Source organism: Dicentrarchus labrax, unplaced genomic scaffold (assembly GCF_905237075.1).
Source record: "Dicentrarchus labrax unplaced genomic scaffold, dlabrax2021, whole genome shotgun sequence".
Classification (NCBI taxonomy): domain Eukaryota; kingdom Metazoa; phylum Chordata; class Actinopteri; family Moronidae; genus Dicentrarchus; species Dicentrarchus labrax.
In genome coordinates this window covers 9851523-9866343 of record NW_026136706.1, presented here as the reverse complement: position 1 = coordinate 9866343, position 14821 = coordinate 9851523, and the positions used below count along the sequence as shown (strand labels likewise).

The 14821-nt window shown below is 37.5% G+C and overlaps 1 protein-coding gene across 12 annotated transcripts in view; it reads left to right on the top strand.

The window, feature by feature from the left end:
* The window catches only part of stxbp5l (syntaxin binding protein 5L), a 380881-nt gene that overhangs the window by 47817 nt on the left and 318243 nt on the right, over window positions 1-14821 (top strand). For all 12 annotated transcript variants that reach the window (XR_007885269.1, XM_051404539.1, XM_051404538.1 and 9 more), the window contains exon 3: window positions 9999-10080. Coding sequence is in view for 11 of the 12 variants with exons in the window: in XM_051404539.1 (XP_051260499.1) it covers window positions 9999-10080 (82 nt within the window). In the remaining variant the exon portion in view is untranslated. The remainder of the gene's footprint in view (window positions 1-9998; window positions 10081-14821) is intronic.

The following is a 14821-nucleotide window of genomic DNA, read 5'->3' as shown; positions in this document are numbered from 1 at the left end:
TTCCTATTTGAATGAGCAGTTTCTAACATTTAGGGGAAAGGCTTTTGTAGGTACTAGTGAGTGCTGCTTGGGCCCATAGCAGTTAGCACAAAAGTAAAAGATGCTTCTACACCACACATGAGTTTCACATGAGTCTTTTGTAAAAGAAATGTTGGGGGTTATAGTCTCACATACACATACTAATAGAAAGTTTGCTGACTAACAGTGGCTTAGATTTGCTTAACACCCAACAAACATTCATGGCCTGACACAGCCACCTCCTCAGATGATCCAAAAACATAGTTTTTTCCAAACATATTAGTAACCATATGTTTGACTGACACATTCAGTGTGTGGGAGCAACTCCCTGGTGCTTACTATAGCAGTGTTTGGGGATATGTGTGTGGCTTTATCCTGCTATTTAAGCTAATTCGCCACATCTGGCAATAAAATACTTTATTCCCATGTCAGTTGGTGAGGCTGCTGACTTTTTTGCTGTGGGCCTGTAAGCTTTTCACGTTTGATATTATGCACAATATGTAGCCAGCAGCAAGCATACTTTACATGGTTCTTACATTAAAATGAGTCAACTGGGAACACCAGAAATAGGGTTTGACTAACACAAGGAAATAAGATTATTTGGCACAGCGGATAAATTCTGCTGATTAGAGTTGTCATTTCAGCTGGGTAATTAGTCATCCACTAAAAGTCTTAAACTGGATGACAACATGCTGTGACCGTATGCTACTGTTAAAATTGCTCACACTATATTTGGACATATGTAGCCTGTGGGGAAACAGTGGAACAGCACCAAATATTTTACATAACTTTTTCACATAACAAATGTAGCTTAGTTGACATAAGTCTTACACGACATCTGCATTTGTGAACATACAACTGACCCAAGACTATATGTGTGTTTTATTTTATCCATTCAGGTTAGTAAGCCATGTCTACCAGTTCAAGGCCATATAAAGTTTCATGAGAATGTGGTGGATCTGTCAGCCAACTCTGTAAGAATACGTAGATTTCAAATGTACATAGATTTATACAGTATGTACCAACACAAACAGCCAGGCAACCACACACACAAATACAACCGGACACAAACTCTGCATACACACACACTGCACACACACCTTTTTGGTGGTGTAATTTTGAGGATTTGCATGGCTTTATTGTAGATTCAACTTAAATGTCAGCACTTCGAAATGACAACCCAGCCCGGGGTATTAAAACCTCTGCTTGTAGAAAAAAACAGGTCATAGCATGTGTAACGCCATCCAGGGGTGTCATCTTGGAGCTAGAAAATTGATATTTGGCTTTGGTTAGGGCACCTGAGTTGAGGTATGACAAGCAAGTGGCCACCACAACAACACTGGAGGGCTGAAATGCCTGTCAATAAAGCAAACATGAGCCAAAACAAAATGTTATGACTACAACTTCTGTTCCATGAACGAACAAGGTGCTTAGGTTTCCCATCACATGTTGAAACTATACTGGAGTTAAGCTTCTGTCTGCTTTTTCCGCAGTACAAACTTTGTCTATGTGACGTCAGGTGACTACCCAAATAAACTCTCAGCATATATTGCCTCAACCAAATAAACAGTCTTGTCTCCATCCAGAACATCGCAGACAGTAGATACTTAGGAGTACACAGAAATATAGTTATTAGACGGTAGTCAGGGAAGCAATGTGACTGAAATTAATAGAGGCAGATATTAGAATTCAGGAGAGGTTAATCCAGTGGTAATCCAGTTTAACACTGTATCCGGGCTCATGTTGTTCATAAACAAACCTTTAAGGGATTTCCAAAACACAACAATTAAACTGAATTATGGAATTATCCCATGTTGGGTGTTAATTCCCAAATTCAGAGACCTGCATGATTAACAATGTGTCTACCACAGTGTAGGGCACTCATCTCATTATGTAATCATTGAATTTATCTTGTGATTGACAATCTTTTTCTACCACCAAACAATCAAAAAACAACATTATAGATGCATACAGTGCAAAGATGCTGGCTTGTACTTGATTATGTATTTCAGAACTTGTACATAGTATGTACATCAACCTTTCTTCCAAAGTAAAAATTACAAGTGGAAAAAAGCAGTAATCACAGTCCAACTAAATAATAGACGTTGGTTATTAGAGTCACTGAAGTGGTCATTATGGCAACTAACCACTACAAAAACACATCTCAACCTATGAATTGATTGATAAGTGGTGATAGCATATAATAGTTTGCAATCTGCATACCTTGAGATCTGATATTTAGTCTGTGGAGGAAAAATTCAAAGATTGGGTGTCAATCAGATCAAATTTTATTCAGACTTGAAAAAGTATATTTGATATACTGACTGGCACTCCATGTAAATAGTTTTTTACGTAGTTATTTTTAAACTTTAAAGTTGTGCCAGCCCATGCTCCACACCACATACATACAGAAAAGACCCATTTTACCTGTAAAATACTTAAAAACTAACACTATGCAAATGGGAGATGTGCATCACTTGTGTCATGTTATCACACTAATCCAGGTGTTAAATGAGGCTGAAAACACTTTGCTAGCCATCATATCACACCACGTACCCATAAGGTGTTTTGACATAAAAAAATGACATTTATTTTTATACACTGCTCTTGCGCTTCATTTACATCGAAATCATCTGGTAGGAGCATATGGACATAGCTAATTTTAGTTTTAATGCTATGGATACTGTAAAATATCTGCCATTCTAGCATCCTTCTTCCATCTAATCCTCCATCCACTCCTTTTTTTAAACAAGACATTTACGCAGTGTTGAGTTGACAGAACAGGATGAAAATACCAGGTGACTGCAGAGAGGTCTGTCACACTCAGTTTCAACTGTCGGGGTTTGAGAGGAGCCCAGACATGTTAGACTACACCTGACTGGCTACATGGTTCAGACACAGAGACAGAGCCTTGTTGGTCTTTAATAAAACCTGTCTTTGTTAGTCTGGTTTCTGGTTATGGATTCAAGATCAATAGTCAATCAACACTGTATTGACCTCAACACCTGTCTCTGCAAGCTGCTTCTTTCCAACTTCTATCTCTTTAATATGTCCAATGTCACTGAGATGTTGTTGATTCGTTTAATCCGATTCAGTTAGTGCCACAGCAGTAATTAAATATTACATAAAGGAGGTGTTGAAGGGTTGTTATTTTATCCACTTAGTCATCATTATCAACGTCATCACATATTTTTAGCCTTTATATGCTTGACAAGGAGCAGAGCTTGTGGGCTGGAATATGTTTTCAATTGTGTGTAGTAAAGTAAACTTAATGAGTTCATTACCTAAAAAGGAAAAAGATTCAGAAAATGAATGGTGCTTTTGGTTCAATGCAACACAACTGACCTTAGTTTTGCTTTTGATAAATCCATGGTGTTCCACTACTACTTTCTCAAGGGTTAATGCTCACAATAGTTTACTTGATTTATTTATTGCTACTTACTGTAGCAATAAATAAATAGATAGGAAATCACAGTGGCCACAAAACTTGTGAAAGGCCCTTTCTAGAGCTAGTGTTTGGTTTGTCCATTTAGAGCTTGGATAGAAACATTCATGAAAACATACTCATCCTAAATGTTGGGCAGTGGAACATTAATGATGATGAGCCTTAGTGTAAGTTACAGTCAGATTTCTCCTTTGCTTTGTTTTCATATGGCCAGGCTTGAAATATAAGCCTGTACAAAGCTCCTCTTGCTTTTTTATGCTGTTTGTTCTTCAAACATCATGTAGATGAGAGCCTTCCGATGTTGATTTGCCATTGTAAGTAGCTGATTAGCCTTTCCTCATTTAATCCATGTTGGCTTGAATGTTTATATAAATGAGCCATTTTAGTCAACAATTCAGCGATGCAATTAAAATGTGTCCCCCCCCGTCCCCTCTACTGTTGTCTTTGCTTGTTGCTATTGCAAAACAAACAAAAACATTTGTCATTGTTTCTAGCAACAGACTTACTGTATGTGTTGTCTTCCCTGCTGAGATAAATACACGTTTGTGATTAGAGCCTACAGTGTGCAGCTCATGTTTGAAACTAATTTGGTTGTTTATCCACAGCAGGGTGAGCTAGTGATAATTTATGAAAATTGTAGTTGTCTTAGACCTGTTGTTTTAGCATTTTATGCATGCATTATTATCTTAAAGCAGCAAGTGCAAACAATAACCTGATGCCATACCCTATATTGCAAACAATACCATCACGCCCTTTCCACACTCAAGGGAATAAAATGTTGTTAAGTGTGAACATGCGAGAGCTGGCAGTTTATATGAGCATTTTTCAAAGCAACACTTAATGTGACTATGACTTTGGATAAGTGCATCTTGAACCCACTTTTACACTGATTTTAGTTTCATTATAGGTAATCATTGTAACTGTAACTCTAAACAAAAATGAAACACGCTTCTTTGTTGGTTAAATGTTAATGTGTGCTGTAGCTAATTCTCCTGTTGCTCCAGCTCTGAAGCAGAAAATAACTTAAGATTTAGAAGTGATGACTGTGTGTCCTCCACTAGGACGCAGATACTCTGAGGAGAAGATAGGGAACACTGATCCAGTTGATTCACAGTACTAAACATGCCTGGTCTGACTTCACATAACCTAGTTACTGAACATTTCTTTTGACAGTAAATGCTTTCCCACCCTGTCTTTCCTTGAAAAGGTCACCACTTTAGTTACACTTCTGAAACTTAAGAAGCTGGATGTTACAACCTTATTAGTTTTATGATGTTTTGAGGAAATAATGCCCTAGTTCAGCTGTGTCAGCTGTCTACCCCAGAGGCATCTGTGTATACCAAACAGCACATGTTTTTTATTTAAATTCATGCCATTTATTGGCTGTCGCTTCTTATTTTTCAAAGCAGAAATCACCAAATACAACAGGCAGGTCCAACAATTTCTCATTGGTATTCTCTCCTGTCAGCTGGTAGCAATACAGTGTTTGTCTCCTGTATGGATGTAGGCGACTTCACCTTCACATCAGCTTTGTGTTTTGACAGCGTCTTACGTGTTTTGATGCGTTCCCGAGTGTGATGTGAATTTGAATAGGGTGTGTACAAAGACTAGCCTGTCAGGGAGAGAATGATCCAGACTGACAGAGAGATGATTTAAGTCTGTCGCCAACCATTCCCTTTCAAATCAGCCCTTGAATCACACAACACACACACACACACACACACACACACACACACACACACACACACACACATAAACACACCCACCCACCAGTTCCTCTTCTTTGAGTGACTACACTCAGAGATAGCCATTGCATTTTAATTCATTTCCCCCAGGTTCTCTGGCTGCAGTGCTGATCTGCTGATCTTAGCTTTCCACAATCACTGTGTTTCCTTCCCTCAAAACCTGAATAAGAATCAGACCAAAGTCAGACAATACAGAATACTCTACAGTATACATTTACAGAAACAAATACATTGTATATTTTATACACAGATTACAAATAATAACTATATAACAAAATGCTGCCTAAAACGCTACCACTTCTGTGTGACCAAAAAGCTTTGTGCAACATTTAAATGTTCAACATTTTACATGGAAACATTTGACAAAGGGGATGAACAAACTAGGGATAATAATAATACATATATCCTAATATTAATTATATTATAAAATGAAAAAAAAAAAAAAAAAAACACTGACTGCAGAATACACTCTGGAAGACAAAAACTAGATTAATAACACAGATTAATTTATGATTCTGGAATCAAAATTATTTGTTCATTTTTAGCATTTTTGAAATTATTCTGATGGTAGGAGTGAAAACTGGTGCAGAGAATTACACCAGACAGTTTAGGCTTGTGTATCATAAAACACCTGTTATAGAATCAACTGCGACAAGCCTTACTCAGATTGTCAATACTGACACTTTGTAAAACACTCACAAGCAGCCACCTCTGACTTGCTTTTTATTTAAACCTTTTACACTGAAAGTCACCCCGTGTGTGGGTATTCAAAGGAGAAATACATATAGACTGGTTGACTAAGCGGACAGGCCTGTTCCTTGTACACAGTGTATTGCCATAGGTCAAAAAAATGAAAAAAGAAATTTTCCTTTCAGTTAGGTGGCTCAATGTGGGCGCATGAGCACAAAAGGCCTCTCTCCTCCAAGTAAACTTGAATATATAGTGTTTGATTTATTGGTTTCCTCAGTGATGTAGTTCAGTTGGTTTGGATTAGAGTACATGAAGAAGAGCTGACAGACAGACAGGGTGGAAATCAATTGGAAAATTCATTTTTTCCAGTAACAGCGGAGCTCTGTGCTTGTGTCTTTGTGTGCATACACATTTAAACATGCTACAAAATATTACTAACACACTCTAAAACACACTCTCCTATTTAAGACTCTGTCATTGTCATGGACTATGGTCTTAGCCTGCATTCATTTGAAATTTCTTTACTGGAAATTTAGATTTTCCACCAACTCAATGTAAACACATTAATTATTGTCAAAATGAACATACATCCTTCTGACTGTAAGTATTTTTTCAATATAATTCAATATCAAATATTTATCGATTCATACACTAACACATGATATGAATACAGGAAATCCAATCTACACAGTGTATGTGTCTGTCTGCCTGTGTCCTAGTGACATTATTTTGGGTGTTCTTGCCTACCCAGTGAATATCATATTCTATTTCTGCCAATGGATTCTGTTACACACTAGACCTTTACATTACAAAAATGTATTTAATGCATTTAACGCAATCAAGCCAACTTTGACCATAACCATCAATCATTGTGCTTCCTCTTAATTGCATGGGAAATTCTTTACCTTAATGCTAAAATAACAAACTGTGTGGCACTGGTTGACAGTATAAAAAAATATAGTCTACTATGATCAAAAATACATTAGGACATTATGAATTCATCGTATATTTTACAGTACATGCCAATATCTTCTCAGTTTTTCCGAGGAATGTATTATAAAGTATTCATGATTACCAAATCACTTCAGCTTACTTTCAGGTTTGCAAATTATTGTTATGTAATGATGTACATTGTAAATATTGAAGCTATAACCATGTACAATATTAGATCTCCCTAAAAGTGTTGCTTGCAGTGAATAAAGTGTTGTTTGTTTATTGGACATGTAATTCAGAGCTGACCTGACATGCACCATAAAAGTGCAGCCATACAGAATATACTCATTGCATGCACAAGTTAAGAATTACTTTGCAAACAAGATTAAAACCAAACTTTTCCTAAGGTCATAAGCAGCATTCTGAACCACGGACTGTCACAGTCTTTCCTCCCCAGTGCACCTGAGATCTGCTGCCTGGTTCAACAATTCACCATATCAGAGACCATGGCTGCTGCTGCTATAGATGTGATAAGTCAGTCTAGCAAGACTGTCTGGATATTTCTGCCCTGTTGGTTCCAGAGTACAATGTGAAACTGAAATGAGATGTGCTCACTCTGCATACTATCAATCTGTTGTATTTCTGATTGAGTCCTCTAGCATATCTTCTGTATGGAAAATTACATGACTGAACTCAGGTAGTGTTGTTTAGGTGTAATCAAAAGCTTTATGTGTTAATCATTCAGTAATTATGCATTTCGCATTAACGAGTAGTGTGTACATTGAACTTACAGTAAGATATTTACAGATTTAAAACAAATCCCTGTCTTTTTTTATTTATGTCCTCCTCTCCCAGCCCAGGTTATTTGCAGCAGGTTCAGTCTTTGTTCTTTAGCCTGCTACTCTTCATGAGGCTGCTCTCATGTTGTGTTTCATTAAAGCTGAACACACATTTTGTTCTCACTGACAAATGTTCTTTTCCTGCACTGTCAGAAAACTGAACAACTATTTGATTGTGGTTCATAACTGTTATACAATCACCTTGCCCTGAGATGTTTGTGAGGTAGGAAGTTTAGTATTGGAACACTTCTACCTTGCACATGCAATCATAAGAGGCAACAAAAAAGCTAGTACATGAGATTATGAAAAATTGTAGTAAAAGTTGTAGAAGAAGGTACTGAGAACTGCTGGACTCACTGCTTTTTACCTTTTAACTATATAATAATGTGCTTTAGAAGAATAACAAATATGGCACTTTTATACAGTGGTATCCATTTCCATTTAGTGCATATTGACTGCCATAGCACCGTGACTGAAATGTCTGAATAAGGTGGCTTAGGTGTACACACAAAAGGATGCTAATGGATTTTTGAGACACATTTTCTGTATTGCATGAACTGCAATAAAGAGAATGTTGTTCTTCAAGCAATGCTGGCAACATTGTGGATTCTGAACAACCTACAGTGATTAAATAACTGCTCCTGTACCTGAGCCATCTGGCTCTGTTTTCATGTTGTATCACTCCCCCCTCCTGCTGATTTCCACCTGCTTTGAAGGATGTGCTTGTTCCTCTGGTAACCATACCTGTTTTCCAACCAAACTGCACGCAGCTTTATTGGCTGATCACAAGGTTATCTCTGTACACATTCAGTAAATACAGTGTTCTTGAGCTTGTGTATAATGTTAGGCTGTGTTGTTTACCACACATATGGGGAATTACTTACTAAGGAAGGAACACTGCAGGGCAGGATGTAATAACAAAATCACCAAGGTTTAAACTGCCATCTATAAGCTTTAGAGAGTGTGATGATTGACGATTAGTGGGAATGATCGTGTTTGCATCACAATTTTCATTTTCTCTTTTATCACTTGATGGGGTCTGGACTGAACAAACATTTTTCTTACATCTGGAGAACAGGATTTGTAGGCTAAAGTATCTGTGCACCTCTACAGTACTTTATTATAATGGTGTTTTGTCACACATTTTACCTTTATCCAAGAATTCTAGCTTCTGCAATTTAGATATTGCCTCTAGCCATATTGAAATTTTGATATTTCACTTAATTGTGCAGCCCTAGTGTGCAGTATGATACATATTTATATTGTTAATTTATACTGTGTAAACAGTGGACACTCCAACTCTTCATGTTGCCACCAATCACAAGTAGGCTAAAGGTGTGTTCACTGGATAACACAACCCAGCTGAATGGAAAGCACAGACATGTCTTCTCTGATGTTGAACTGTATGCATTGAACTGGTGTATTGGTTTTGTGCTCTGTTTGTATTGACTTGTGAAGCACTAAGTGATGCTTGCCCTCGAAAGGTAATATAAATGAACTTTACTGACGGTGCTTGCTTGCCCTCTAGCAAACCTGTTGGAGCCTCTCTGCTCTTGTAAACACATGAGACCAGCTACCTGATAGCTACCATTCAACTGATGATCACTTTGGTAGGTTGAAGATTGTGGTGTTTTTTACTGTGTTACACTAAGAGGTATTTCTAATATTAGTCGATTACATAAATAAGGTAGACAAAACAGAAACGCCTCTGCAAACAGAGCATCATGGTATAAACTGAATGAAATTAAAAGGTTGAATATTCACATTGGTGATTTGAAAGACAGCTATTTCTGACGATTGGCACTTTCTGAAATCCTTTTTGTGACAACACAGAGCAGAGCCATTGCACCAGTGAGGAACAAAGCCAGGCGCCCACAGGATTTGCCCTTCACCTGTTCTTGCACGGATGTTTTGCTTTGAACCTGACTTCCCCGAGGTGGGAGGAAAGGCACAGTAGGGGGTGTGTCAGCAATCATCAAGCATCACAATACACTTTTTTTCCAAATCCAGTCGTCCTTTATAACCGGATTGGACTTTGCACCACCTGTCTGCTTATATCGGGCCAGTGGCACAAGTTGCCGGTAGCTTTCTGTGCTATTTCTTTTTTTTTATTTCTTTTTTTTAATTTTTTTACTGAACACAGAACAGACAGAGGCAACAATCAAAATGCAGTGTATGCTTCACAGTGTAATTTAATTGTGATTGTTGTATTTCTTGTCCTTCCCACCACAATCACTGACACATTAACATGTACTGATTTTGCCTGCATTGTGCTGATATACCCATAGTACCTTTCTGTACACTTCCTTGACTTTGTGATGTCATCAGACTGGGACGACCCGGGGTGGATTGCTACTGTCAGCATGAGAGTGGAGCAGCTGTTCTTCAACTGCAGTTCCTCATCAATGAGGTAAGCCAGACTCCATAACGAAGCAGTGATATTTAAAGCTGCAGTTGTCATACATGCCTGAAGTCCTCATCACAGCCACAGGAACCCTTTCCACTCCAAATGTCTTCTCGCTGCGGGCCCTAATTTCTTCTTTTTTTATATTTATTATTTGTTGTTATGTTACGCAATGCAATATGGTCCTGGTTTCTGGTTGACAGTGGAGATGAATAAAGAGACCTTTTCTACTGATGACACTGACATTCATTGGACCAAATGGGAACATAAACAGCATCTCTTATAAAACTGATGGGACTTTCTAGAGTGATGTAATAGGTGTCGTTTTACATAAAGCTCTTTTCTCAGATTGGCATTGTTGCAATTATTTCTGGTCTGTGTTAGAATTTGAACAATGTAAATAAGGCGAGGAACCACATTAGTGCACATTTAGGCAAAAATATTCAGCTGTAGGACAAAAAATATCACTGCAGAGCACAAAGAAGAACAAGTCTACACACTGATGGGCTCCATATTAATATTTGTATGCAGACCTATTCTCCTTTGTGCCCAACAATGCACATAAGGGAATTAAACAGAAAATGTATACCATATTAAAACCTGTATCACTGGTAAGTCTAAAAATGTGAGTGAGTCACATTGGCCAGAAAACAAGATCACTGAAAACAAGATTGTCTGGTCACCTGTTGGAAAACCCTTTGAGTTCGGGAAAATAAACTGTGTAGATCAGAAAACTATAATCTTGAAAATAAGTTGATTGGAATCATTGCACGAATGATCAATTTCACACCAGCCTTGTTGGTCTTGTTAATTAACTCAGTTGTTCCATGTGGAGAGGCTAATGTACCAGTACTCAAACACATTTCTTTTGATAGAGAATGGCAGGAGCCAAAACACTATATAATGAACTATTGGTAATTATGATAATTTTGAAGGACACAGACTTTTTTCCTCATAACCTTTAAAAAACATTTTCCCTCACTCTCTCCCTTTTCTACTGATAGACCAGTAATGTGTGGGCTGACACATAGCAGTACTCTGCGTCAAGTAGTTGATTTCTAAGACTTAAACAGCAGCTTTACCAGTGCTCTGCACATTGATGCTTGTTTACTAACAAAGTACTGTAGGTGTATTAGAAAAAAAGGGCCCTCTAAAGAGCAGAAGCCAAGTCGCACGGGTCTGGAACACCAAGCTGTGTTTCTCTTTCTTGTTTCTCCTTTATTCTGCTGTAATCTATGTGCTCTTCCTGCCTCTCTCTGCTTTTTTTCTTCCCCCACTCTTTTTCTGTTTAAGCCCACTGGCTCTCTCAGCCCACTTCTCCATCACTCACTGGCCTACTTGTGATGTGTCTGAGGCAAATGGAGGTGGATGGGTTTGAAGAGGGGTGTGCGAGTGTTAGTGTGACAGGTATTGACTTTCTATGTGCGTATGAGTGTGTGTGTGTGTGTGTGTGTGTGTGTGTGTGTGTGGGGGGGTTAAGGATGTGTGTAATTGCCCAAATGTTAGTGTAAGAGTATCTTCACAGTGTGTATCTGGTTGTGAGCATGCATACCACAACAGTATCTCCGTTCAAGTGTGTCTTGTTTAATTTGTGGTTTTATAAAAGCATGCGTGTTAGCGTGACTTTGTGTGTGTGTGCCTCATGGTTCCTCTTACATTAACGAACACTCGCAGTTACCTCTGTAGGTCTTCTCATTGTTTGGCAGAGTGACTAATAGCAGTGCTGTACGTCAACGCCCTCTCTTAGATTAGGTGTGTGGGCTGTCGGCCACCCTGGTAATGGTTGACTTGAATATTCAGACCAACCTCTTGACATTCAGTGAGGTGTAATGACTTGTTCCTATTAGAAATATGAACCCACAAAAGAGTCACTTCTTGAAGGTAGCAGTGAATGAGCTGGCGTATGTATTAAAGGTATCCGTCTTCTTTATATCACACAGAAGACACACACTTCAACACATCTAGTTGTCAGCCATTTTATTATGTTGTCATAATCTCATACTATGTCATTCTCATGAGCCTCTCTCTCTCTCTCTCTCTCTCTCTCTCTCTCTTGCTATTTTATGAGGTTTTTTTTTCCTGTCATTGTGTCAGTGGAGGGTATGAATAGACTAATTAAAGTGTTTGTTTGCCTATTTGGAATTCATTATTTTTGCTTGATGAATAATACATATAAAGAGGCTAATGGGGCTGCTGTTGCCGTCTGATGAGGTTGGATGGTGGGTTGTAGAGGGGGGAGTCTTAGGGAAGGGAAAGGTGAAAAGGATTGTTTTATCAGTCTGCAGGAGCATTGTTAAGATGTTTATTTCTAAAAGACGCAACATATAATCTTGTATATATGGTAAATTCCTGAAAGAAATTTTAAAACTGTATGCTTCAAATTGTATAGAGTTTATTTTTCATCACATCTTTCAGACTTCTCTGACAAACATCTGAAAGAATATGAGATATTACTGTTTTAACATTAATGAAGGGGCCAAATTATGTTTTCCAAGCAGTTTGTGCTCTGTTACTTTGTTATTAGGTTATAAGATATTATTAATCAAGACCCTTTTCCTAAAAGATCTTGAAACAGAAACTGTGAACATTTTCCATTATCATTTATTTGTGTAGAGAAACTATTCAGTGTTAAATCCTATTTTCTCTATGTGTCGAGAGGTAGAGAGGAGAAGGACTAAACAAAATTCATGTAACACCCCAGGGTTCTCTTCCAAGACACAATTGGCTTTGTATCAGGTCACACACTGACTGACATATTGATTAATTAACCAATAATAGATCCTCTGATGCAAAGTGTTTTGTCAGTGCTATAGGCAGTGATTCCCACTGAGCCCCAATATTTATACAGAAGTACACAAATGATCTTGAAATGAAAATGTTCACTCTTTGTTTACAATATTAAAGAAAGAGTGTGTAGGATTTAGAGGGCAGGGAGATCCCTCTCCTTAATAAATACAATCATATTTTAAAAGGAGAAAAACAGATAAAAACGTTAATTGGAATACATAATTTAAGCAGCTGAAATACAAAATAAATAGAAATTTACAATTATTTTACCAGACATGTTTTTGAAGATGAAGAAGGCAGATATTAACTGTAGTGATAGAGGTAGATTGTTCAAAAGAGATGGTCCTCTGTATTTCTGTGAATATTGATTAAGAATCCATCTTTACACAGTAAACAGTACCTGTTTAGCCAATACATATGACAATCCTTCATTAAATTACTAAAATCATACATATGTACCGTCAATAGAGTGAAAACTTCCATTTAGCCAAAAAATACTCTTTATACCTTTAATCTAATTCCTTCAAAGTCTTCACTACATATATTATGAGTCTGGACAGACAACGTGAACTGAAACTTGACATACAGCTGTCGAGCAAAAATTGTAGTTGTACTGTAGGTATAAACTGCAGAGAATCAGTTTACCAGACCACTAATCCTATTTTATAAATACACATAAATACATCCAAAGCCATTTTCTAGATGTTTTTATAGTGCAATTATCTCTCTTCTTTGCTGATTTTAATTTTACCCATGCTGTACCTTGGCCTGGTCACCTTCCCTGCCGTTGCCATCGAAGCATTAAGATAATTATACCATATTGGGGTTGTGGACCCAGCTCTCACCCTGTCTGCCTCTCACATTCTGATTTTTTTCTGTCTGGTATGATTTCTTCATTAGCTACTGCTACTCCTCGTCTCACTTCTTTAGATGATAGAGACAAATTCCACGAGCATTGGGGGAAAAAAAATATCCTCTGATAATTGTGCACCAATTATTGGGCTTTAGAAGTGACAGAAATGCTTGTGGAATGTGAGGTTTAGTAATACTAGCAATTCTATGTTGTGTTACCGGTGTTTCTGTTTAGGCCCAGCTGCTCTCAGCTGAGATTTATCTCTGTTTTGTAATCCTCCATGCATATTGTATAAACTCCAGCCAGGTAGCACATGATTTAATCATTAAATGTTTTTCATTAATATGTTTATTGTTATCCAGTGTGCCAGCATTTTAAATGACCGAGATTTCCTTCACAAAACAAAGAATAGATCAAGTGTCACTACACAGTTTCTTTTAGTTTCTTTCCTTTCTGTTAAATTAAATGACAATAAGATGAAGGCCAATTATATTATTATATTATCCAAGTCAATTATTGTTCTTAAAGTCATTGTCATCTCCAAGTCAGATAAAATTACACTAATTTGAGGATCTGGGGGAAGTGGAGCATTCAAGAGACACAATAAAAATCCCCATTAATCTTGGTATGGAATGACATCAAAAAAGGAAAATAAATCAAATATTGCATCCGACATTTAAATTTTCTGAAAGTGCCAGTTAATCCCCCCCCCCTTCACAGGAGCAGCTTACCCCTTTTTAATATTGAGAGTGGGCGCCAAATAACATCGGAGCCAGTAGGCGGAAAATGCTCAAATAGTTATGTTGTTCATTAAATCTTTCTTTCCTGTTAGATCAATTCAGGAAGATACATTATTTGTCTCATAAAAAGCCATTGCTCTCTTTGTAAACTGGCTTTTGTGAAGTTGTCATGTTTTTAAGTGAGATGTAAGACTTACAGGTGCCAATGAAAAGTTTAGGTCATTCATTTGAAAATTGGATTGGGGGTGGGGTTCAGGGATTTAGTCACAGATGAAGAGTTTCTGCCAGAGAATGCTCAGTCATTGTATTTGTCTGACTCTAATGATTTTTTTTTTTTTATTGTAAAATGTATGGCTAGTTTTTTAAC